The 24,341-nt window shown below is 40.5% G+C and overlaps 1 protein-coding gene across 1 annotated transcript in view; it reads left to right on the forward strand.

The window, feature by feature from the left end:
• The window catches only part of LOC108363996 (mucin-5AC), a 27,827-nt gene extending 3,930 nt beyond the window's left edge, over positions 1 to 23,897 (forward strand). The window contains exons 5-9 of the mRNA XM_017617538.1: positions 11,232 to 12,222; positions 15,392 to 16,401; positions 16,475 to 16,616; positions 16,716 to 16,874; positions 22,998 to 23,897. Of these exons, the coding sequence (XP_017473027.1) occupies positions 11,232 to 12,222; positions 15,392 to 16,401; positions 16,475 to 16,616; positions 16,716 to 16,874; positions 22,998 to 23,213 (2,518 nt within the window). The 3' untranslated portion in view covers positions 23,214 to 23,897. The remainder of the gene's footprint in view (positions 1 to 11,231; positions 12,223 to 15,391; positions 16,402 to 16,474; positions 16,617 to 16,715; positions 16,875 to 22,997) is intronic.
• Positions 23,898 to 24,341: the final 444 nt, after the last annotated feature.

Consider the following 24,341-nt stretch of genomic DNA (forward strand, 5'->3'; position numbering starts at 1 on the left):
CACCCAAGCAGACAGCTGCTTGCAGAGGAGCCCTCGCCTAGGCACGTCAGGAGGCATCTATATGAACTGACGGACGAAGTCCAGAGGTTCATTAAGCAACCTCTGGACCCGACAGCTTACCGACAGGCCCTGAACGGCATTCACAGGGACTCAGTCTCGAGTTATGTAGACTCTAGACTTGTGAATGCCGTTCTAGGCATACCACCCCCGAACATAGACGAACGGAGCTTCATCTGCCTCGGGAGACACGCACAACACTTGCACAACTTCGCTCCGGCTACTGCAGCAGGTTGAACTCCTACCTGAGTAGGTTGAATGAGGATGTGCCGAATGAATGTCCGGCATGCGGAGAGACCCCACATGACTCGAAACATCTCTTCGCATGCCCGGAAAACCCGACAACCATAACGGCCTTGTCCCTGTGGACGAACCCCACAGATGCTGCACGCTTCCTAGGGTTGCCGTTAGTGGAACTTGACGACAACGACTGAGATACCAACCGTCCTGGGCGGGGTTGTTGTAGCCGCTACAACAACAACAACACAGCCGCTAAATTTAAACGTAGAATACGTGGTATGGTAAGAGCACATCCAAGTCAAAAACGAAGGCACTCACTAAGGAAAAAATATCGATAACATAAGCGATAACAAAATCGATAATAATATCGATAAAAACATCGATAACAAAATCGATAAAAATGCAGAAAACAAAATTGATAACAAAATCTTTAAAAAATCGATTGCAAAATCTATTAAAATATCGATAACTAAATTGATAAAAAATATCGTTTAATATATCGATAAGTTCTGAAAATATCAATAGCAAAATCAATAATAATATCGATAAAAGTTTCGATAATAAAATCGATAAAAAATAAAATCGATAAAAATCTGTTACTCAAAATCCGAAATACCTACAGACATACGCACACATACTTTTTGTCTCCTCTCATTTCTAGCGCAAGCACGTGTTTGCAAAATGAAGACGAAGTGATTGTGTATGGAAAATCATTTATACCCATGTATTTGAATAAAATACACATACTTAGAAAACTCAAATACCCTTAAAATACTCAATATTTGTTGAATTTATATAAAATTTGTACATTTGTGTATTTCTACTGCTCGAAAGAACCTATATCCCGAAAAGGAAAGATATATCTGCAAATCATAAGTTGCTAGAGCACTTTCAAGGTTCAAAATTTACCCCGAAATAAGCCAATATTTACCGTTGTTTCTGCAGAAGACACCGTATTGGTTACTTACAGAAATGTATCTGTCGATAGGTTTGTAATTTTGTATTTGTATTTTGCAATCATAATCCAGCAGATCCACCAGTGATTGCAATGTCTAAAATCCGCAAGCCCAATAAAACCAACAAATATAAAGCACAAATATATCTGTGGTCAAGCATTGCTTTATATCTGGTGAAATTTATAAGACAGTTTCACGTGAAATTTTAAATAATTTGTGAGTGTAAAACTTTTCGAGTGCTTACTTTAAAGCGGGATATTTACAAAAGGACCTAAGAAGCGAGCTAATACCAAGTTCTGACCGACAACGAACACGAGTTTTGGTATTGTGGTCTGAAGGCTGTTCACACCGGTTGTCAGTGTTTTCGTTGACATTTCTTACTTCCTTTAATTACCATTTTGCTGCACAAAAACAAAACCAAAATATTTTTCCTTCATTTTCTTTTCATTAACAACCTTTTACTTTCATTCTTATTTTACTTTGGCCGACCAATTAACAATAAATCCGAAATGGCGTATCAAAGATGATAAAATGTGTCTTCCAATTCGATAAATAATCGAAAAAATTAGAGCAGATGCCGATTGGAATCAGTGGAACGTGAATTTTCAAGTAGTTTTCAGCGAAAACTGGTTTTCGTTTGACAGATTTTACTTGGACGAAAATAGAAGATTTAGGTCGAAAACCAGTTTTAGCAACGGAAACATGTTTTCGATGTCGGTCACAACATGGTATAAATTATACTTAGGGACAAGTAAACACTAAATATGCCTGTCCTATCTGAAATAGTCCCAGCTGCGAGGAACTGCGAGTTCAGTTTCTGTTCTTTTTTATAGACTTGAATTTTTATTGTAGAGCTGAAGGAAAATACTGATATGTACATCAAATTAATAATATGCAATATAAAAGTGAAATGGAAGAAGGTGTAGATATTAATAACTCGGCTCTATTAATCACATTCAGCATTAACTTACAATCGCCATATACTTCGTTTATAGAAAACAAATACAGACCCGAATAAAAAATTTACTCCTTCGTTTTGTATACATTTATATATACAATGTGTCTGGAAACATTCTCCACTATATTGTTGTCATTTTTCCCCCCATATACGGACATAGTTAAGCGCATAAAAATACAACGATTGCGCTGATGAGGCTCCAGTGAATAGATCCTTTGACTCCGCACCAATGGGCGGACAACGAAAGCAAGGACGCCCACGAACAAAATTTCTGCAAACGGCATGAACAACTCACGCAAATCCACAAAGGAGGCAATTGGGGAAGCTTTTTGGTCTCGGCCCAAACCGACAAACGATTGTAGTGCAAATAAGAGGAAGAATGGCAAAGGACAAAAACATCAACAGTTGATAGTCGAATAGCAAGTATTCGATTGACCGCTCTAATTCTACTAACCGTTCACTTTCGATCAACATGGATCACTCTGAAAATCGACTAACCGAAATTATTCGAGTAGTGACAGTTGTTCACAACAAAATTATTGTTATTAGAATTGTTGCATAAGTAGTCAAGAAATTAACAAGCAAGTAATTAAAAAAAAAATAGACAAGCTTTTATTAGAGGTCAATAAAACAGAAAAATCGATCCCCGGACCACCTAACGGCTAAATTTTTGGTGGAGTTATTTCTTTCCATTTAAGTAATATACGTTCTATAAAACAAATTGGGCCATAAATACGGATTTTCCAAATATCTCGACTCCTGCCCCACCTATCGGATGGGGTCAACGGGTTCTGCGCTCATCGGGATGCTGGTTAAAAATTGATTTCAAGCTTTGATTACACACAGGAAAAACTTAATAAATACTCGTAAAAAATATTGGCTGCATCTGCAAACTATACTGGACAAGGGATGATGGAAATTCCTAAATCATTGGCTGCGTTTCTTTATACATTCCAGAATAAACAGAATGTGTTTGAAATATACGTTAACATACCATCAGTCGAAAAATCAAAAAACGAACGGTTAGTCGACTAGTTCGTCCGAGCATCACCTCCTAGAAGAAAGCTAAATTCTGGCGGTGAAAGAACACAACACCATGATATCGAGTAATTCCTCGTGGGATGTTACCGTGGTTGTTTCCACGCAACAACGCTGTGCTTCGAAACGGACTGTCCTTCCGAAACGTGAGAAGACATCTGCACGATTGAAGAATGAACATTGAGCCGTACGTAGACACAGCGAGATATAGAGTGGTGATGCAGTCAGAAAAAGGCAAGGTAGTCGGCCTCCTCCGATGGACAAAAAAGGAGAACTGCTGAGACCAGATGCACTATGGCATAACTCCGCTCTGGGTGGTGCTGCAAACTCGACAGGTATCTTTCTCGGGTGAACTCAGCACTCATCATTTCTTCGCATGCCCCTCCAACCCGACCACGCTGATGCCGGAAGCACTCTGGTCAGCGCCGATCGACGGCACCCGCTTGCCCGGCCTCAGGCTTGTCGAGCCAGAGGAGGAGAATTATGACTAAAAAAAGACAAGGAGAAAGTCAAAGATGAGGACAAAGGCAAGAATAATGGATATAGCCCCTAATCATGAGTTCCGAACGATTTTTTTTCATCCGCCCGCAGTGAATACACGGAAGCGAAAAGGGAAGGATTTCGGTCGAAAATGCAACTCATAATAAGGCTGATAAAGATAAAGTTAATGATTAAAGGATGTAGGTAATGATAAAGATTAAATTTGTTGATTTTGGTTACAGATAAGAATTGAGATTGGGTTAATAAGACTAAGATTATTTTTCAAATAATTATGGGTTAACAAAGCAGTTTATTATAATGAAGGTGTACAACTAAGTACATGGACGTTAGAAAATATATTGGAACCTTCTTCCTTTCTAAAATTTTTTTCTATGAAGTTTCACTTCTGCGCGAAGGGACTAAATGCGCTCATTTTTTTCTATATTGAAACTAAGATATATTTATGCATATAAATTCCCACAGCCTAAATAATCTCATTTACTATTGTCTGATATTTCTCTTCCAATACTCGCAACATTTCCCACATTTTTTCATTCACGCCCGTTCCATCTTTTACCAGTTGAGCATTTATAAACATTTGCCTCAATGCTGAGAAACATTTCAGCTTCACCAATTTCAATTGCAGGCGTTGTGCCCAATTTTGCATACGCAAACGCTGTTCATATTTTGCTTGCATACGCTTTTTGCCTCTAACGTATTTACTACAAATGTGGCGATTCATTTTCTCCTTGCGCTTGCTAAGCTCGCTTTCGAAACGCTTTGCAATTATATCCTCGAAATCATTGTCACAAGCTTTTATACATTTGAAAAATTCCACATTTAACTCGAAATCCTTGAATATTATTTCAAATAGCTTCATTGGAAAAGTTGGTTGCTCCTCGACACTCAAATGCTGCAATGCTTTCTTTAATGCCTCGAGTAAATTTTTACATATTCCCTCCAGTACTTTCGCGTAATTGCAATTTTCCATTTCATATTTCTGCGCTATCTCGTGCAAGCGTATATTTTCGATTTCCTTCTCGGTCAATTGCAAACGTAATTCGTCCAATTCGCGGCGTAGCAATAGATTCTCTGTTAGTTTTTCGTTTTCCTCACATTCCGTTGATAGCTCGTCAAGTCTGTCGGCATCGCCACCAGCTTGACTATAATTGATGTTTTTTTCAGCGTAAATTACGTCTTGATTAGTCTGCTCATGTTCACAATTGTAATCACTATGAGCACTAACAATATTACCCTCGCCATTCTCTTCAGTAGCATATTCGTACATGCACTGATGAATGTGTCGGCGTTTTTGATTGCAGCGATGTAGATAGTATTGATTACCTTGCGCATGTGAAGAGTACGTGCGCATTGTTTGCGTTTGCTGCATATAATTGGCGCTAATGGAACTTTGTGCATCCAACTCGTGCAGGACGCGCTCCAAATCACGATTGCAGTTCTGTAAATTAGTGAATGGTTCACCCAAGGTACCTTGTTCCTTTAGCTGTAGCTGCATCAATGAGCATAGGCAATTTCTAGCCATTTTCTCCGCTTTGCTAGTCTTACTAAATATTTTCAGCCATTTCCGACAAAGCTCAATATCTTCAGTGCGGCTTTCTTTGAAGACGAGTTCTCGTAGCGTCTGCAACTGCTCCTTGTATAACTGGTCCAGTGTATCAGAGTTGACCTCGTACTCGTTACTCTCATTGCTGCAGAGCGATCCTTCATACATCTTTTTTTTGGTTTTGAATTGGAAAATCTCTTTGTTTATTCTTTTTTTTCGGTGTTAATAAAATATATATTTATTTATGTATTTTATGAACGACAATCGTTCATTTTTGAGATAAAAGAAGTCAAATATTTCCTGAGCACAGTTTTGGGAAATCATATCGAGCCCTAACCGCCAAAAGGGCCTAAGCGGCAAAAAGTGCATTTTTCAGTAGGCGTTTTTTTTTTATTAACACGGAAATTACTGTGGATACTAACGTGAAGGTCAATGAACAAAGTACGTTTGATGTTAGGTATATAATACTGGTGCATGATTCAAATCTTAAAGATATTGACCCGTAGTTATAGTGAAAATAAGGGGACCCTAAAGCGCCACGGAGACGATCAAATATCTTCATCAACGCTTTAAGTGTATTAAAACAACAACTCGTTATTTCACCCTTTTCTCGATTTGTTGCCAAGATAATGCGAGACACATACTCAAAGGAGGTCAACCTTCACAAAAGAAATTCCAGAACTGACGTCCCATAAGTAACTTCAATAGTATTGATAACAATCTGGAGAGTCTACATTTATTTTTATTTTTTACCAAAATTATTATAGCTATACCAAAGCTTGAGAAAATAACTTTGGTACTTTTTTAACCGACTTCAGAAAAGGAGGAGGTTGTCAATACACATATATATTTGTCGGAATACATATTTTTTTTATGTATTTATGTTACCAGCAGGTAACTTTAGACCACGTGAACTTTTTTTTTTATCGAAAAGGGTGGTTCCATAATAATTTGGTTTAGTTGCGGTCATTGGATCTGTGTGCAGTTTCATCTACTTGGTAAAACAACATACCTCTGAAATTGAGGTCAACAGTTGAGTTTTGCCTACTTGCCAGTCATTGCTGAACGAAATATTCACCAAGTTTCTGACGGAGTGTTACTACTGGTTACGGACCGAAGGATGCCCGGTCTGAGCCTTCTCTAACCAGATGGTCACATTACTAGTTACTAGCGAGTGCCCTAGCACCCAGAGTAAAACAAGTTCGTTATATTTTCCAACATAATTTAGTCGGGACTGGGATTGCCGACCTACTCGTACTTTTGAAGAGGTTGGCAACTCTTGCTTCTCTACCTATTTCCACAATGTAGTCCATGACTTCGAGGATTGCAGATACCTCGGCTGAAATACCTCGCCTTGAGAGAAGTGAAGATTGTCGCCGTTACTATCGATATAGTATCAAGATTCTGACGCTGCATGAATTTTAGAGCCATCAGTAAAGATTCTACAATGTATAAGCACGGGGTATAAGCACAGTTTTGGGGTTAAGCCTGCCATTATTGCATCTTTAGCAAAGATAATGGTGGCGTACTAGCCTGGGGCATTGAAAAGACATTTAAGTCCAAATCTTTGCCTCCTGCAATTTCCGCGTCACACCACACTGTACACTCATACCAGAACCCATTTCTTTTAAGCATACAGATACCCTTAAGCGCCTCCCCGCGGTAGTTTTAGCAGTGCATCCAGGGCGCCCATGTGTTTTAGTGAAGCTCTCGTACATCACTCTGCTATCGTTATTTGAAGTTTTGACACCAGATTGCCCACGCTTTTGATTGAGAGTCTGCTCCACCACACCACAGATGCGTACCTGATTATGGGTGCTATCATAAAGCCGCAAATAGTCAAAATTTATCTAGATGAAAGACCAGTTTAGATTGTCAGAATGCTGTTAAAGCTTTGATGGTATTTTGCTCAACGTAAGACTTCATATAAGTTTACTATCTAGGAGCAAGTACACCTAAAAAATTCACTTCGAAAGAAATCTAATAGTGACTCCTTTAAAGGGTCGTCCAACTTCCTCTTTCTGGTGAAGAGTTCATCACTAGTTTTTGTTGGATTTGCGCTTTCTAGCAAACGACTGTTAGAGAACATTAGACATTAGAGCCGTTAAGTTTGAACAGCAGGGCATCAATTACCAATATCGATGAAGAGAGCACACCACTCTGAGTACAGCGCCTATTAACTCCTCACATGTCATATTGACCCCCTTGTGCCTGAATCTTAACGACCCTCTGCGCCAACATTGAATGAATCCAATTTATCAGCACAGAATCGAAGGTGGCATTGTCAAAAGCACCCTCATAGTCTACAGAAATTCCCGAGGCGAAGTCTTAATTCTGGCAACTAGATTTTGCAGAGGTGTGTCAACAAGACTTCCCCTTCTGATACGCATGCTGATGCAAAGGCTGAAGATGGGATGAAAGCGCATCACTACAAATGCGCCATTCAACCTATCTCTTCGAATATTTCAGCATGACAGACATCATGGTAATCAGCCTGAAGCCTTTATGAATAGTATAGTCGCCCCTAGCATCGATAAGGATACGAGGCAACGTCTACTAGTCTCCAAGATTGTGGTACGAAAGCAAGTGCAAGCGTCCAATGAAAATATTTTTCAAGGTCACCATCAAAAGCTCAGTATCCTCTTTGAGTACCATATGTAGGATATCATCCGTACCGGGCGATTTGAAGCTGTCAAATGATTCAATAGCATATCTTCTAGCGTCTTTACTTGCCACCGGTCTGGCAACAAACCATTATCTGAGCATACTAGAAGAGCAGCCGTCAATGCTCTGTAATCGAATTCTAGGTGGCGAAACAAGCGAGTTCTAAAGCTCCTCCCTAAAACACAACCAGTAAAATTTCAATATACCTATGGTCCGAGAATGAATCTTCACTTAGGACCCTCCATTTTAAAATTGACCACCTCGCCCGAGATTTGGACAGAGCTAGATCAATAACGTCAGAATGTTAAGCTCACAAAACAAGATATACTCGAAAAGTGGATTCCCTTTGCATTGCCTTAGCTCCTGCCCCAGATTTTATTCTGGGCGTTAGCAGCGCAACAACATTATCAAGCCAATACTTCGGCTTTGACAGTATACTACACTACCAGCCACCTACCGCGGAGGTTGTAACAGTAGGTCCATTCTTTTGCAACCGAGCAACAAAGGAACACTCGCTTAAATGACGAAATACACGCTAAGCAACAACACAAACTCGGCTATTTATCCGAGTTCAGCCAGGTCGTTAAAAAATACGCGACCCGAAGAGTAGTGTTGTTAAGTGAAAAAACTGCTCTATTGTGAATTGTTAATGAGAAAGTGGAGAGGGAAATTTTTGTTTTCGTATATACATACACGATTTATATTTTAAATAAGTATATATATTACGCAAATACCTCGCATAATTACTAAGTACCAGGTTGACCGAGCTTTGCCCGGAGTGCATATACTTTTTAAAGTTTTCAAGATTTGGATAGCTTTAAAAAAATATTTTGGAAATAAACCAAAAAAATCGAATTTCCATATCTATTAAGTAAATTCCTTACTCTAAAATTTAGGGGCAACACTATTGCGAAATACGCTGGAATGAATGGTACATATCTTGAGCGTATGTGTACTATGTATAGATAAAAAAAATGTTGATCGAGATTAACAAAATAAAAATTTTTATTACAAGAAAGCCTGGCAACCCTGATGGAAAACATTTTCTGACCAAAGTTCTCAACAATATCTTTCATTTGATATACATATTGCGATGATTTAGATAAATTGTGTAGAATCGAAAATAAGTGGCAACCTTACACCTAAGACATAACATTTTGTGTATAGGGAAAGCATTGTTTACGAACCTCTTGGTACCCATAAATAGTAATATTTTACCTTTTTCTTCTAAACAAAAAATTAAATAAATATGCGATTCAAAATAGGTGGCAACGTTATTAAAAATACTTTTGAATTAGGGATCTTTAAAATACCTTCCATTTGATACCCATATTATGATGTTTTAATTAATTTGTAACTAATTTCGAATAGGTGGCAACCTTATACTCTTCTCGGAGATATTGCCTACTCAGATATATATATATAAGAATTGCTCGTTTAATATAATAAGATTTCAATTGTTTTTTATGTCTAAATCCCGTTGAACTAATCACTTGTTTCTTGCTAGTTACCACAGTAACACAGTATAGACATGAAAAATACACACCGACAACAACAAGGTGTTTCCTCCCGTCTTTGCCGCTGAAGCTCATTCTTAAAGCAACCAACTCGTGACAACAGAATTGCTCAATTTGGTAGCTGTCAATTGGGAGGGCACTATAAGACTAGCCCTCGGGAGCGAAGCGGACTCTCTTAATTTTGCGAGAGAGTGCCTTGGCAAAGGTAAGGATTTATCTACAAGAACTGGGACAGGCTGGGCTCCCAGCTCCCTCTAGTTCTGCTCCCCAGGGACGACATGCATAAAGTAGGGGTTTCCGAAAGAAAATATAAGGTTATAACACACAGTAAGGCAACCTGGAAGACTTCTATTCAGGCAAGCACATTAAGGTGATACATAGGTGGCTCAAAAACTCCTGAGGTGATAGGATCAGGAGTTTACGGCGCTAGACTGAAACTCCCAGGGCTCCTGGAAACATTCCCCAGTCTGTGCCATCAATCTGTGTGCTTAACGTCCAATGGAAGTATTGAAGCAAGAGGATCCCGATTTTAAACGATAGCCAGGCGGCATTCGAGGTTCTCTTATCCTTCGAAATCAAATCATCGGTGGTTCTGGAGTGTGTAGAGAGGCTTAAAGCTCTGGCTGAGAATAATACCCTCCAATTGTTTTGGGTACCAGGGAACATGGGAGTTGAAGGTAATGACCATCTGGGTAGACTGACTGCTGCCACGACCCCTGTATGACCGAAACCCTTTCCTTCAATAGGTCCCAACACGATAAAGAAGCGCTGATTGGCGTAATTCCATGGGTCTTCGTCAATCCAAAAGCTTACTTGGAGGAACACTAACAGAATATTTCCACCAGAGGCGTAACTGTAGTTAAGTGCTCAAATAGGTTCCAAGAATTTCAACATGGGCTGAGCGGAAAGGTTTCTTTCTTAATTTTTGCTTTTCTCCTTTTGTTTTCTTGTACTTAGTAGGAGGTATTGCCCCCTTCAATTTGTAATCTCCTTGTTCTAATAGGCATAAACTGCAGTTAAGAATTGGTGGAGACGAACTATAAAGATCATTACAGATATTTTGACGGGTCACTGCCGGTTAAGAGGCCACTTGTATAACTTAGGAATTTGGTCTAGTGACCTATGTATTATGTATTCTGTGACGCTGCCAAGGAGACTCCATTACACCTCCTTCTGGAGTGTGAGGCCATCGCACGTAGAAGAGAGAGGAGCATAGGGCATTTATGGCCAAGAGAGGACCACATACACTCTACATCCCGGGATCATTTCTTAAATTTCTAAAGTCTCTAGGGCTAGGTAAGGTACTGTGATAAGCTGGGGGCACATAGACCTACTGGTTGCAGTATTTTATTCAACTGTCTATTTAGGTCTCGGTCTGACCGAGTTACCCTGGCTCCATTTAAGCCGAATGCCTGCCGAGTTCCAGATGGGCGACTTTAAGAAGGTTATGAAGTTCGCACGACAGTCGGGTCTACGTAACCGGAGCGACCTTATCTGTCACTGCAGTAACACTCCCTACTGCAGGAGATGTGGTGATCTCCGTAATAGCAGCTATAACTTCTACCAAAGAGTAAACTGTTGTTGTTTTTCCGCAAAATTTTTTTTATTAAGCTTAATAACATTTTGTTGAATATATTTGTTATAAGGCCATAAATAACAAAAAAAAAACAGGTTGGTAAAAAATTAATAAAGAAGTAAAAGCTTAGTACTTTTCCTTATTTCCTGTGAGTCATTTATGATTGTTTTCTTTTTCGAAGGCTTCAAACGTCTCGTTCCTTATCCGCCGGCGCTGCCGATTCGTCTCGAAAACATGCCGCAAAATCATCAGGAACTCATAATGTTTCTACCACCTCTAGTAATGATAATATTACAGCACTAGAGATTAGCACAGATCCTCAAGCGGAACCATGGCAAAATACTTCATTTTCGTCAACTAATAATGATTCAATTGAGCAGCTAGACTTAGATAAAATGAACATCACCATCATACAGGTATCGACCAACGATAACGATTCGAATGGACTTGCAAAACCGAACGAAACGAAAACCAGTGCGAAAATGTCCAGTAAACGAGTGACAGGAGAAATTTTCAAGTTCCCTGAAACGACACAGCCTGAGTACAAAAGTAATGTACAAATTATTCCGTCCACTAAAGCAAATAGTAGTACAATTCAAGTAGTTGGCACTACAACTATTAATGCTACAACCACTACCACAACAACCCAATATGCGACACCAGCAAAAAAGAATATCCAGGGCATTACTGCATCAACAACAGGTACGACCGCGGAGGAGCTTAAGATAACAACAGTACATGTAACTGGAAATACGCCAGCAGTAACGACAAGTGAGCATGAAACATGTCATGCCATCATTAACAATACTGTGTCCTTATATGGCACTTGCTACACAACAGAGTCGAATGCATCTCATTCGCAGGCAGCTGTTGTTGGAGGTACACCAAAAATGACGAAGAAAATCATATTGTCGGCCAATACCTCTGGTATAACAAATATAACAGTGAATAATGCTAGTGTGTTGACAAAATCGGAAAATCGCGCCACAGCTGAAGATGCAACAATCAAACACAATATAGGTTCGGTGCATTATGAAAAGGTTTTTCTATCGACTAGCGTTCCGCCGACACAGGAAATGGCAACAAACGCTACAGTCGTAAGCACAGCGATGTGTACAACGTCGCTACTCTCCCCTACTGTGATTAGTGATCTGCCGGCTCACACACGTACAGTTGAGGTAAATATACTTATTTATTTATGTATGTAGGTACGTATAACATATGTATATAATGAAAATTATTGCATGTCTTCACTTCAGGTCTTGCCCAATTCAGTTGGAAACCCACTGAACGATGGCCCTTCCAAGCCCTCTTCCCCTAAACCGGTAGCCGATGGACAGAAGCAAAACAAATACACAACATCAACGCGTACAGTTAGCCCTTCAACTACTACTAGCGAGGANACAAGAATTGCTCGTTTAATATAATAAGATTTCAATTGTTTTTTATGTCTAAATCCCGTTGAACTAATCACTTGTTTCTTGCTAGTTACCAGCTTAAGTAGTTAAAGGAAATTTTACCCGAGTTGAGCGTGCAAAAAAATGCAGCTAGTATAGACATGAAAAATACACACTGACAACAACAAGGTGTTTCCTCCCGTCTTTGCCGCTGAAGCTCATTCTTAAAGCAACCAACTCGTGACAACAGAATTGCTCAATTTGGTATCTGTCAATTGGGAGGGCACTATAAGACTAGCCCTCGGGAGCGAAGCGGACTCTCTTAATTTTGCGAGAGAGTGCTTTGGCAAAGGTAAAGATTTATCTACAGGAACTGGGACAGGCTGGGCTCCCAGCTCCCTCTAGTTCTGCTCCCCAGGGACGACATGCATAAAGTAGTGGTTTCCGAAAGAAAATATAAGGTTATAACACACAGTAAGGCAACCTGGAAGACTTCTATTCAGGCAAGCACATTAAGGTGATACATAGGTGACTCAAAAACTCCTGAGGTGATAGGATCAGGAGTTTATGGCCCTAGACTGAAACTCTCAGGGCTCCTGGAAACATTCCCCAGTCTGTGCCATCAGTCTGTGTGCTTAACGTCCAATGGAAGTATTGAAGCAAGAGGATCCCGATTTTAAACGATAGCCAGGCGGCATTCGAGGTTCTCTTATCCTTCGAAATCAAATCATCGGTGGTTCTGGAGTGTGTAGAGAGGCTTAAAGCTCTGGCTGAGAATAATACCCTCCAATTGCTTTGGGTACCAGGGAACATGGGAGTTGAAGGTAATGACCATCTGGCTAGACTGGCTACTGCCACGACCCCTGTATGACCGAAACCCTTTCCTTCAATAGGTCCCAAACACGATAAAGAAGCGCTGATTGGCGTAATACCATGGGTCTTCGTCAATCCAAAAGCTTACTTGGAGAAACACTAACAGAATATTTCCACCAGAGGCGTAACTGTAGTTAAGTGCTCAAATAGGTTCCAAGAATTTCAACATGGGCTGAGCGGAAAGGTTTCTTTCTTAATTTTTGCTTTTCTCCTTTTGTTTTCTTGTACTTAGTAGGAGGTATTGCCCCCTTCAATTTGTAATCTCCTTGTTCTAATAGGCATAAACTGCAGTTAAGAATTGGTGGAGACGAACCATAAAGATCATTACAGATATTTTGACGGGTCACTGCCGGTTAAGAGGCCACTTGTGTAACTTAGGAGTTTGGTCTAGTGACCTATGTATTATGTCGCTTCTGTGACGCTGCCAAGGAGACTCCATTGCACCTCCTTCTGGAGTGTGAGGCCATCGCACGTAGAAGAGAGAGGAGCATAGGGCATTTATGGCCAAGAGAGGACCACATACACTCTACATCCCGGGATCATTTCTTAAATTTCTAAAGTCTCTAGGGCTAGGTGAGGTACTGTGATAAGCTGGGGCACATATACCTACTGGTTGCAGTATTTTATTCAACTATCTATTTAGGTCTCGGTCTGACCGAGTTACCTGACTCCATTTAAGCCGAATGCCTGCCGAGTTCCAGATGGGCGACTTTAAGAAGCTTATGAAGTTCACACGACAGTCGGGTCTACGTAACCGGAGCGACCCAGACTTACCTTATCTGTCACTGCAAGAGTAAACTGTTGTTGTTTTTCCGCAAATTTTTTTTATTAGAAACGGTCTCAAGCTTAATAACATTTTGTTGAATATATTTGTTATAAGGCCATAAATAACAAAAAAAAAAAACAGATTGGTAAAAAATTAATAAAGAAGTAAAAGCTTAGTACTTTTCATTATTTCCTGTGAGTCATTTATGATTGTTTTCTTTTTCGAAGGCTTCAAACGTCTCGTTCCTTATCCGCCGGCGCTGCCGATTCGTCACGAAAACATGCCGCAAAATCATCAGGAAATCATAATGTTTCTACCACCTCTAGTAATGATAATATTACAGCACTAGAGATTAGCACAGATCCTCAAGCTGAACCATGGCAAAATACTTCATTTTCGTCAACTAATAATGATTCAATTGAGCAGCTAGACTTAGATAAAATGAACATCACCATCATACAGGTATCGACCAACGATAACGATTCGAATGAACTTGCAAAACCGAACGAAACGAAAACCAGTGCGAAAATGTCCAGTAAACGAGTGACAGGAGAAATTTTCAAGTTCCCTGAAACGACACAGCCTGAGTACAAAAGTAATGTACAAATTATTCCGTCCACTAAAGCAAATAGTAGTACAATTCAAGTAGTTGGCACTACAACTATTAATGCTACAACCACTACCACAACAACCCAATATGCGACATCAGCAAAAAAGAATATCCAGGGCATTACTGCATCAACAACAGGTACGACCGCGGAGGAGTTTAAGATAACAACAGTACATGTAACTGGAAATACGCCAGCAGTAACGACAAGTGAGCATGAAACATGTCATGCCATCATTAACAATACTGTGTCCTTATATGGCACTTGCTACACAACAGAGTCGAATGCATCTCATTCGCAGGCAGCTGTTGTTGGAGGTACACCAAAAATGACGAAGAAAATCATATTGTCGGCCAATACCTCTGGTATAACAAATATAACAGTGAATAATGCTAGTGTGTTGACAAAATCGGAAAATCGCGCCACAGCTGAAGATGCAACAATCAAACACAATATAGGTTCGGTGCATTATGAAAAGGTTTTTCTATCGACTAGCGTTCCGCCGACACAGGAAATGGCAACAAACGCTACAGTCGTAAGCACAGCGATGTGTACAACGTCGCTACTCTCCCCTACTGTGATTAGTGATCTGCCGGCTCACACACGTACAGTTGAGGTAAATATACTTACCCTTTTATGTATGTAGGTACGTATAACAGATGTATATAATGAAAATTATTGCATGTCTTCACTTCAGGTCTTGCCCAATTCAGTTGGAAACCCATTGAACGATGGCCCTTCCAAGCCCTCTTCCCCTAAACCGGTAGCCGATGGACAAAAGCAAAACAAATACACAACATCAACGCGTACAGTTAGCCCTTCAACTACTACTAGCGAGGAAATGCCATCGCTGCCGCCAAAAAGTCGACACAAAACAATCCAGTCTCCTCTAATGACGCGAGCTCATCCGCCTAACGGCAGTCCGGCATCAGATAGGCGTCGCATAGCAACACCTACAAATATACTGACTCGTACAGGCACGTCCTCACCACCACCGCCGTCACATCTAATTGTTGCAGCTACGACGCAGCACAACGCTCCTACTATCACCACGAACACAACATCTATGGCGCATCCCTTGCCAACTCGTAGTCACCTACTAACGCGCGGTCTTACAGAAGCTGTGATAACGACTCGACCGAGTCGCAGAGATTTTCATTTACTTAAAACTGTTGTAGGAAAAGGCAAGTCTGCAGCTGGGAGTGGTAATAAAAGTAACTTGACAGCGACATTTAATAACAATGGCGACAGCACATCAGCAGCAACCGCCAGTGGCAGCTCAAATGTGCCACAATCCGGTCGTAATCGTAATTGTGATTTGCTGGAACAACGTCGACGTAGCTCTTCCACTTCGGATGCACGCACAGGCGTGGCACGTGGCGCCAATAACAATGAACTTCCTGGTGGGCGTAATATAGCGCTCCGATTTCAACAGCCGCCCCAACCATTTCGCAGCGTAGAGAATGAGATAATAAATGGTGGTGGTGGAGGCATCAGTGGACCTAGCAGCAACGTGGGTATATCGTCTCCGATGCCTCCACACAGCGGTGCTACTAATTCACCAGCGAATAAACGCATGACATTGCGCGAACACCAAGTCATGCAACTACGACGAGAAATTATGCACCCGGGCGGTGTGCGACTGCAGCTGCGTCGAAAAGACTGCGTTGGTTCCATTGCTTGGGTAGATGCTTTTGGTGCTGTATGGTAGGTAGAAGAAACCTGAAGCGCTTTGCAAGAAAAAATTTTCAAATAGTTACATATATAATTTGAAATTCAGGGTAGCAGGTTGGAAGCAAAAGGAACATCCGGTGCTCTATAATGCATTACATATTGGGGATCAACTTCTCTCTATAGCCGGTACAGCGGTAACTACTGCGAGTGAGGCAAATAAAATTATTCGCAACACTAACACGCTTTTCGTAAGTTTTGTTTTGCTTTGTGTGCATTTATGCATACATGCAGATATAATATTCGAATTATTTTAACATAATTGAGTTTTATGCATCTTGCATTGGTAGGTCGAGGTGCTCGTACGTCGCATACCATTCGGTCGCGGCTACGCTATACGACGTGAACGTGAGGGTCAGTGTTTGGGTCTAATACGGGATGGTAATTTAGCGACCATTGTCGATGTAGTGCCAAATAGCTTAGCTGCACGGCACGGACTGCCGCCTAAGGTGAGTAGAAAATTCTTTTGGTTGCTTTTTGGACTGGTACCTTTGTATACATATTATTGAGTAAATTAAAAGAATAACAAATATCTAAACACCTTATTTATTTATTATACATCGTGGTACAAAGCACAATAACACTACTGAAATTAACATTAAGACGCCACAAAAAAAATATCAGAAATAATTAACCAGAAATTCGTCATTAAATATAGCAAAACCGTTTTTAAAATCGCTGCTAATTTGTTATTCCATAAAATGCATACTCTGCTTCTTATTTTTATGCTAGTCCGTTGTTAATTACAAATTTGGCTTATACAATGTGACCAACCGTACTTCTTTCGGAAGTACAGTACTTCTTTTTGAGCCGTTGTACTTCGTACTTCAAAGTACAGTCAAATGTACTTCTTTGCAATATTTTGTACTACCTTTTTTAAGTTGAGTTTTATTTAACTGATTCGAAAAATTCTAAAAGGTTAGTCATCTCAGTTAAAAAGGGTACTCGTAGCTCAACACATATGTAAACTATGGCTGTCAATCAATTCACATCTGTAGCTGACAAATTTTATTGTAAGTGACTGTTCAATCAATAAAAATGTGTTTAAAGGCCGTACATCATAGAACTTTCGCGGCGACTTTGGCGTTGGTTTGACAGCACGCACGTTAAAAGTATGCTTGCTACAATGAACGCTTTTCACCGAATGCCTTGGCCACTAAATTAACATACTAACGACATGAAAAAAGTATTTTTGGATTGTTTCTCCCTTCCTAGACTCGTATGGCCTAATTTTTGGAAAATAAAATAAAGAGATTCATGATAAGAGATTTTCAAACAAATTTTTGATTTATGAAGAATTTTTTATTTTTTATGCTACTCGGCTTTCTCATGGAAATTTAATTTAAATTCTTATAACTCCAGTCTACATACATATCGCGAACTTTCTTCAAATGTTTACCTTATCTTGTCAATTTAACTGAATTAAGTTTTTCAAATAGTATTTTCAAAAGTATTTTCGACAGTCAACTTTCTTAAATCGCTTTAATTGAACACCAGCATTGTAATGTTTAAAATATTCCTCAAATATTCCCGGTAGCAAACTTTCCTAAACCTCTTTATTTTGATACCCATATTGCAATGTTTAATTTATCTTATTAATTAAAACAAACAAACATTTTCAAACAGGTGGCAACGTTCCCCAAAAAAAAATTTCGGCTGTGAGCCTTTCGAAACCTCTTTATTTTGACAGCCATATTGAAATATTTAATGTATCTATCAATTCCTGTATAATTTTATCTACCGTTTCAGCGATCAGTAGCGCATTTAGTAGTAAATAATTATATGTGCATAAGGAGTTATTCGGCTTCGGATTGCTGCAGTGTCATAAATTCTCAACGAAAAAGTACACTAAGGTGTTAAAAACTTAAATACTTAGAAGCTATTTTAATACTAAAAACCGATTTTTTTTTATTTTTTTTTATATATCACGGCCCATAATATCAGTAAAGTACGGCGAGTTTCGTAGCTGGTCTATCATAGATTCCAGCATTTGTCTTCACCAGTGCGCTTTTCACTTGCCTGTCGGGGCCTACCCTCACAGAAATTACTCTATCTTTCGGCCAACAGTTTCTGTGGCCATTAGGATCGCCGATATAGACGACATCTCCCTCAGCAATCGGCTTCACGTTCTCGAACCACTTAGTACTTCGCGTTATCACGGGTATGTACTCACATAACCAGCGCCTCCAGAATGTGTTGGCCATTTGATGGACATATTTCCAGTCTTTTCTCAATCGTTGGGGTCCTACAGCCCATTCCATTAAAGGTTTCATACCACTAGATCTACCTAACAGAAAGTGGTTAGGCGTGAGAGCCTCCTCGTCTCCGCAATGATCGAGCGGATGTATGTAAGTGCCAACGGACGTGAATTTAGCACGGATTCCACCTCCATTAAAGCACCGCGTAGTAATTCATCAGAAAGGCGTGATGGCTACAGTATCCTGAATGGTATGTCTTTTACAGAGCGCACGAAACGGTCCCAGGCGCCACCCATATACGGCTAGGCGGGCGGTATGAACTTCTACTGCATATAAGAGTTGGTGAAGGCACTTACTAACCTCTCCTTATCCATTTCTTCGAAGGCGGTAGTAAGCTCGCGCCGAGTGCCTTTAAAATTAGAAGCGTAGTCACTCCAGAACTCATGAGCTGTTGTTGTGCGACAAGTGAAACGCACTCCGTGCCGTTTCTCTGTACTTCTGCATACTACTACCAGCAGGGGGCGGACGAAGGTAGTTATTCGGGACGGGGGGCAAGCAGCTCATCTTTGGCGGGAGCGGAGTAGCTGGCACTCGCGTCGCATCTTGTTAACAACTGTTCGTAGTCATGGGATGTAGAATTTCGTTCACCACAGTGCCCGTGTTACCCTGAAAGTACTTGGATGTGGTAGTCAAGAACGAGCAGTCGGGTTATTTTGTGGGTTTCCGGCAGTATAACCGGGTTCTTTTTAACTATACTATCGAGTCAAAGGATGGAGTCCTCATCAAGGTAAGGCGAAAGTACGTAGATGCAGCTCCTTCGACCTACCGGGTTTCCTTTCGAAAGTAGGGCAATTTCGTCAGAAAAGTCATCAGCCTAGGCTTCTCTCCACACCATTCTTTCGGCGCGTTTAAGATCATCTTTTTCGACTCGTTGACGAAGCGGTGGACTAAAACAGTGCTCCAGACCCGGGCACTTGTTAACACCGTGGCTATTATCCGCAAAAGCCGCGACCATCGCGAAAAGCGTTCGTGTATTGACAAAAAACCCTGATGTGGCTCTGCGGTACCGTGGTGCCCTACGTACCTGGCTCTAAGCTCTTCGTTGGTGGTCTGAGGGCCATCTGTGTCGTTCGGCCAATACATACGTTAACGTTGCAAGAACTGCCCTCCTCGAAATCATCAGCTTTGATTAGATATGTCAAGTAAAGTATGCCATTTTGTAGCGTCATCGGCAACGTTGCCAGCTGAAGTAATCCATCGGCAGTCCTTTGAGTCCGATAACTCCAATACCTCGCTAACTCTGAATGCGACGAACTGGGAATAGCGTCTATGATCACAGCGGATCCACGCCAAAACAGTGCGGGAATCGGTTCAGCAGTTATGGGTTGATCAGAACTCAAGCTTACCTCGCAGTTTATATTGTTGACCTTCAGAGCGCGCAACACAGTTTCGGAGTTCGAACGCCAGTTACTAATGTGAAGGCCACCCTGGCTGTGAATGAAACTGACGGCACTGTTGAGTCGAGTGGTCTCCTCCACTGTGTCTACGCTGTCAGGCATATCATCAACGTAATAGTTATCGACAATACACTCAACGGCTCTCGGATAGCTATTTGTAATTTCTAATTGTTCCGCGTTAAGGTTTTTTACATACTGAGAACTACTGGATGAGCAGGTCGCCCCGAAAGTCATCACAGTCAACGCAAAAAAAAAACGGGTTTAACAGCTCCCGGCTTATACCAGACAAAATGCTGATAATCCTGGTCCTGTGACCTTATCCTGACCTGCGGAAGTTGGTCTGGTCCTTTTAGGAGCATAGAGATAAGAGACACGCCTTTTGTTTCAGCAGCGGCGTACCAAATAATTCGAACCTTTTGCGGTTTGTTCGGATTGCGCACCAGAAATATTAGCAAGTACCAACGCCCCTATTCCAACACCGCCTCAGCTGCTAGGGGTTTTGTGTACCCTTCGGCCACATAATTGGCAATTTTGGTCGCCAAATCCGCGGCGAGTTCAGGTTCGTGCTTGAAGTTTGGACTGCAGACATTGAGCTCTCCATAAAGCAAGTGGTAGGCTATCCGGCAGCGTAGCGCTGGTGCGTTTCCAAATAAGTCCGGTTTCAAAGCGGCCATCCACGCATTTAGTAGTTGATCTCAGTTGCTCATTTGCATGCTCGTCATCTTTGTATATCAGGCTGGTGGACTTTCGGTTGACTTCTATGTTGTCTAAGTATACATATTCCTAGACAATCTGCAGCAACTCAGCATTGACGGCAGTATCACAGTCGCAAGCATGAAATGCGTGATACCCTGAAGCTCTTTGTTGCTTACCGGTAATTCCTTTCAGAGTCCACCCCAAACGTGTATTTTCAGCTACAGGTTCGTTATCCTTTCCGTCAGGGGATCGTAGACTTAGGTCCAACCATATGCATATTTATTCTGCATATTTATAGTTCAATAGCTTTCACGGTATGTACATCTTTCAACACGAAACGTCTTCTAGCATTGGCTCCAGAGATTTCTAACTCCAAGACTTGGGAGTCATCTTCATACCGGTGCGTATAGGCTGTCCATTTCAGGCATAAAGGTTGCGAGGTGCCCTTCAATTGTACTTTTTCTTGTAGCTCAGCATCCATAAGCGTGCGCGAAGAACCATCATCGAAGAAGGAATATGTGTTAAGCTTTTTATTGTTACTGTAAAGCGTTGCAGGCACCACCCGAAATAGGATTGATTCCACCGCACAGCTATGAGCGTTGTACCCAGAGTTAGCAATTGGTGAGATAACCGTCTCAGCGCGTTGATTATGAAGGAGAGGATATGGTGGATTAAGGCGTAACCATCTGTACCGCACACGGCAGTAGATGCGCACTGAAAGCGATGATGCACCTTTAGGCAGCGACGATATATAGAACTCATAAATTCGGTACATTTCTCGAGCTCCACCTCTGGATTGTTCAGGTGGCATCGTTGCGCAAACATTTTGTACCTCCAAGGCGAGATGGAGTCTGTTTTCTTTCACGGCTCGTATTTCACGTATGCGGATCAGAAGCACCGCAACGATAAGTTATGGGCGACCAAATTTCATTTTAAGTGTCTCGAATATATGCGGTAAACAGGAATAATGCAGCAGCAGATTCCTTGCCGCATTCCGTGCTGCTCCTTCCAGGCCCTGGCGCAGTGCAGTCGGTTTTCTCCATCAGAAAATTCGCACATTTCCGTTGTTGTGTTGGTAGGTGGCCAAAAAAGGGGCCGTTCTTCAGGGGCTTGGTAAGGCAGCAATGATCCTGTGGTTGCGTCGAAGGATGTTCTCCCTTTGTTTGAGTCCTTGCGTGTAGTCGGGTAGTAACTTTGGGAGTTACGTTGCGTTGGTTGTTGGAGCAGTTTGATTTTGTACAGCTTCTCAAGTATGGAGAGTTTATGTAGCATCGAACTCATTTGACGTTGAATGTGGTTATCTTCAAACACCTCTTATGGCTGTGAAGGGACAGTGGAAGGCCCGGTACGTACGTCGGTTGCGGTCGGATGACACTCAGGCGATGCTTTCGTTGACATCATAGGGGGCAAGGTAGGCCCGGTTGCATCAAGCCATTTTTGCACCGCGTCCAGTTCTTGCAAATTAGAACATTCGTCCTCAGTCTCCACTTCATACAGGAGCTTCTTGCGCCTATTAAGTAGCTCCTCCTTTTGACGATTAGTTCTGCTTCAGTACGGCGTCGTCGAGCTCTAGCCGACTTATCGCTTACAAGTCGAGAGCTGATGTGCCGATTTGCTGTGGTAGTACCCGCATGATGCATGCAAGTAGCTCCCTGCTTGGCTACAGAGTTAGCTGTGCGTTCTAACTCGTTATTCGGCTTTGGGTCGCAAGCATTGCTGGAGGCACCTTTGCTTATTCCAGCTCCTATCCTACCGAATGAGGAGACCGAGCAGTCTGCACAGTGCCAGTCCACGTTCTCAATGGAAGCAGTGACGTCAACGCAATGAGAATGAAACCATTGGTCACAATCATCGCAGCAAACCATTTGTGAATCGCCTGCGTCGGAGCATATTTTGCAGTTGTAGCTTTCCGATAGCTGAGCAGGACTGCTTGTTGTTTTTTATAGGTTCTCTAAACAAAATGTGTTTCTTATTAAAAACGGTTGCTTTTTAAAGTTCGTCTATTAAACGTGCATTTTTTGCTATCGTCTAATAATTATTTTAAGAAAAAATATAATAGCGGAAGCCCTTCGGCATGTAACGGCAAACCTAGCGCATATATGTACGACATATTTCTGCCATGAAGAAACTGCTCATCAAAGCTACATATTTGCTTAGTATTACTAGTATTAGTATGATTTGATTTTATTGTCCATAACTGTATATTTTACATATTTTCTAGGCACAATCTTGTGATGGTACAACACTTACATTTTGGGTACTTACGGAAATCAATGGACGTCCTTTGAATTTGTACTTCAAAGAAAATGAGATACGTGATCGCCTTAACTCGGTGGGTCGTGATATTTCCATACTGGTGCAACCTTCTGACTTAATAACAAAATTGAAAAAGCAATTAAAATCGTTACGTGGCTACAAGGACTATCTGGTACAATAAGGTAATACAGCATCGTGAATATAGGCAGCACACCAGATTCGCTCAAAACATTCCATTAACCAAAAAAAGTTAGAATATTTAGCAAAAAAAAATTTAGGAAATTCAAAGTTAAGAAAAAATAACAAAACCATTTTGTTTGCTACAAAAGTCGGTTGTAAACATTTTGAACGCGAAAAAATTTACTATTTGGACTTAAATATTTTTCCTGCACATACACACATACATAAGTAAGTATTCAAAGTTTAATATACATATTTATTAGTATATTCAACACCATAGGTACCCTCATTTAACTTCAAAAGTAACTAGAGTAAGAAAAGAAAAGTCGGTTTGCAGAAATATAGTGAAGCAATCATATACTGGAATTGTATGCCGTTCATTATCATAAGTGAAAGTTGAAAAAATAATAACCACACACACACACACATTTATAAGAATAAACATTCCATTTACACGACAATTTTATGCAAATTATTGAGGCGAGTCAGTTTAGCCATTAACTAGATATAAAAAGTGATAGTGGGAAAAGTTCATATATCTACTATAACTACATGCATACGTACACTTATACATAGGTATTTTTGTAACTTCATAATCTCTTAAAAATCAAATGCATACTAACTAGATCTGAATTTATGTATAAGAAATTTTTGAAACACTTAACTATGATTAAATGAAAAAAAAGTATAGGCATACTTAAATGTATGTACATACATTCCGATACATAAAAGAGGCATTTAAGGCAGCAAAAACATCACATGCAGAAGACTATTCGTTATTTTCATTTACTTTATGTACATACATATAGTATATTGGTTAAGAAAACATACTTAAGTCTTTTAAAGTAATTTAGAATTTGAATACCCATTAAAAAAATCTAAAATTGTCATGCAATATTATAGTGCCTGTAGTTTTAGTTAATCGCATATGGAAAACGTGATAATTCTTTTTTGTACATGTAATCTCTTAAAATTATCATAATCACTTAACTTTTTTTTACACATTTTGTGTATGTTATTTTGTTTGAATCGCAATAAAAAATATACTCAATTCTAGAAATATTAAACAAAACTTATATTTACTTGTCCTTTAATACAAATATTCGTATACATAGGTTTTGGAAAGTTG

The sequence above is a fragment of the Rhagoletis zephyria genome, unplaced genomic scaffold (assembly GCF_001687245.7).
Source record: "Rhagoletis zephyria isolate East Lansing unplaced genomic scaffold, Rhagoletis_zephyria_1.1 Rzeph_scaffold_01432, whole genome shotgun sequence".
Lineage (NCBI taxonomy): Eukaryota > Metazoa > Arthropoda > Insecta > Diptera > Tephritidae > Rhagoletis > Rhagoletis zephyria.